At 30.8% G+C, this 1,884-nt stretch overlaps 1 protein-coding gene across 1 annotated transcript; it reads right to left on the bottom strand.

Annotated features, from left to right (window-relative positions):
- Positions 1-823: 823 nt before the first annotated feature.
- On the bottom strand, positions 824-1,543 carry LOC102580617 (EPIDERMAL PATTERNING FACTOR-like protein 9). The gene is made up of 3 exons (XM_006367073.2): positions 1,365-1,543; positions 1,218-1,285; positions 824-1,121 (listed from the first exon to the last, which is right to left on the bottom strand). The coding sequence occupies exons 1-3, from the start codon at positions 1,429-1,431 to the stop codon at positions 966-968; spliced, it is 291 nt and encodes a 96-aa protein (XP_006367135.1). The 5' UTR covers positions 1,432-1,543; the 3' UTR covers positions 824-965.
- Positions 1,544-1,884: the final 341 nt, after the last annotated feature.

Below are 1,884 nucleotides of genomic sequence, written 5' to 3'. Positions count from 1 at the left end.
TAACTAATACATGCATTGCTAATGGAAGAATTGCTAATACATTTTATTTAGTATTATTCTTATACACTTTATCAAACAACTCCTAGTAACAAATCACTCTACTAAAATATTCTCAATTTCTATAATTTGAGAATGAGTTCTCTTCTTGAGGAATTACCTTGTGATATCAAAGAAGCAGTTTAGATTGAATTGATTAGGTATAAACCATTGATTACTTAGACTAAATGAGTTGAGTTAATAAATAAACAAGTGATTATTATGAATATGATTGTACCAAATTGGCTTTGAATGCTGAAATGTACCATCATATCTACTGGAATTGAGGTTAATAAGAACATTATATTTCCTCTCCGATTTGCAATTGGTTACAGATATCTTCTGGCATGAACAAATGGTTACAAATATTAGCTCATGTGACCTATTCCAAACCAGATTAGAATTTATTGGGACCACACTTGCATGTGCCACTTGCAGTTGTTTCTATTCTTCTACGGTTCCCCTTATCCCTCACTTTTGGTACATCACATTTAAGTTTCATATTAGTATAATAATTAGTTTGTTAATTTCTATTTAGTTGTTCCCTTACTCCCATGCCCAAAAACCAAAAATGGGAAATTAGAATTTTAAATTTATAAGTTAGGTAAAATTGGATAGGCTAGTAGTTTCAGCCGCCTCTTTAAAGAAAAAGAGAGAAATATCAGTTGCTTCAGCCTTTTCTGAGGCCAAAGGAATCTGCATATCAGGCACAGTAACAAATACATACATAGTATATATACAAATATAGAAGTGAAAAAAAGAACATGCAAAAATCTCTTTTCCATTTGAAGAAAAAAGGAATAATGATTCAATGAAATTCAACATTATTACACTATATAGAAGACAAAAATTCAAGGCACCGAAACCAGAAAAAGAAGATGAAAATTTCAAATCTTGTTAGGGTGCTGGTGTGTGAGACACGAATAGAATTAGCGGTGACAAACACATTTGTAGTGGTAAGGACTATTCATTGGGTCATTCCCTTCAACTGGAACTTGCTCTGCTCTGCATTTGTACTTGCATCCTCTGCATTCATTGTAAGTGCAAGTTGGAGCCACTGATCCTATCATCAATCTTCTCGTATTCTTTTTCACCAATTCAAAAAACACAATACAATTGAATTCACAAATTGAACTATAAAAAGAAGAGTAGTTGAATATGTCTTAATTTCAATATCGTACCTCGTAGTAGTGCATCGAACCCTGATAAACCCTTTGAGAATGAGGAATTAATGGTTGAATTCTTGAACCTGCGGGTATAATTGAAATGAAAAGTTATAGCAAAGTATTTGAATGAAAATAATAAATGAATGAATGAATAAATGTGACCTTGTAAGAGTGGTAGTGATGAAGAAAGTAAGATGAAGAGGAAGAGGAAGAGTATAATTTTGGGCATTGTGGAGGCAAAAAATGGGGATAAGTTTAGTTTTGTGAGGGTCAAATAGAGTATTGAAAAGATATGATAGGAGGGGAAAAAGGAAAATATTGTGGCTGAATTATGAGTGTAGTCTATATGAGATAGACTGCCTACTTATTCAGTACTGTCTTAAGTGTGAAGAGCATAACCAATTGTCAATTCAGGTCCCCTACTGACAACCTTCCCCAACTCTAAATTCAAAATTTTTTATATAAGTTAATTTGACTTGACATAAAAAAAAAAAAATTAAATTAAAAAAAAATATTGAAAGGTATGGTCTAAAACAAGTCATACACATTGATATGAACCGTAAATCATTTCATTAAAAATAAAATAAATATTTTAAAATTAAGTTATTACTAAATACAAAAATGTCTTATTTTTTTAGATTGACTAAAAAAATAAATTATATAATTTGGGACAAAGAAGTAC

Source organism: Solanum tuberosum, unplaced genomic scaffold, assembly GCF_000226075.1.
Source record: "Solanum tuberosum cultivar DM 1-3 516 R44 unplaced genomic scaffold, SolTub_3.0 scf00718, whole genome shotgun sequence".
NCBI lineage: Eukaryota > Viridiplantae > Streptophyta > Magnoliopsida > Solanales > Solanaceae > Solanum > Solanum tuberosum.
This window is presented reverse-complemented; position numbering and strand designations above follow the sequence as displayed.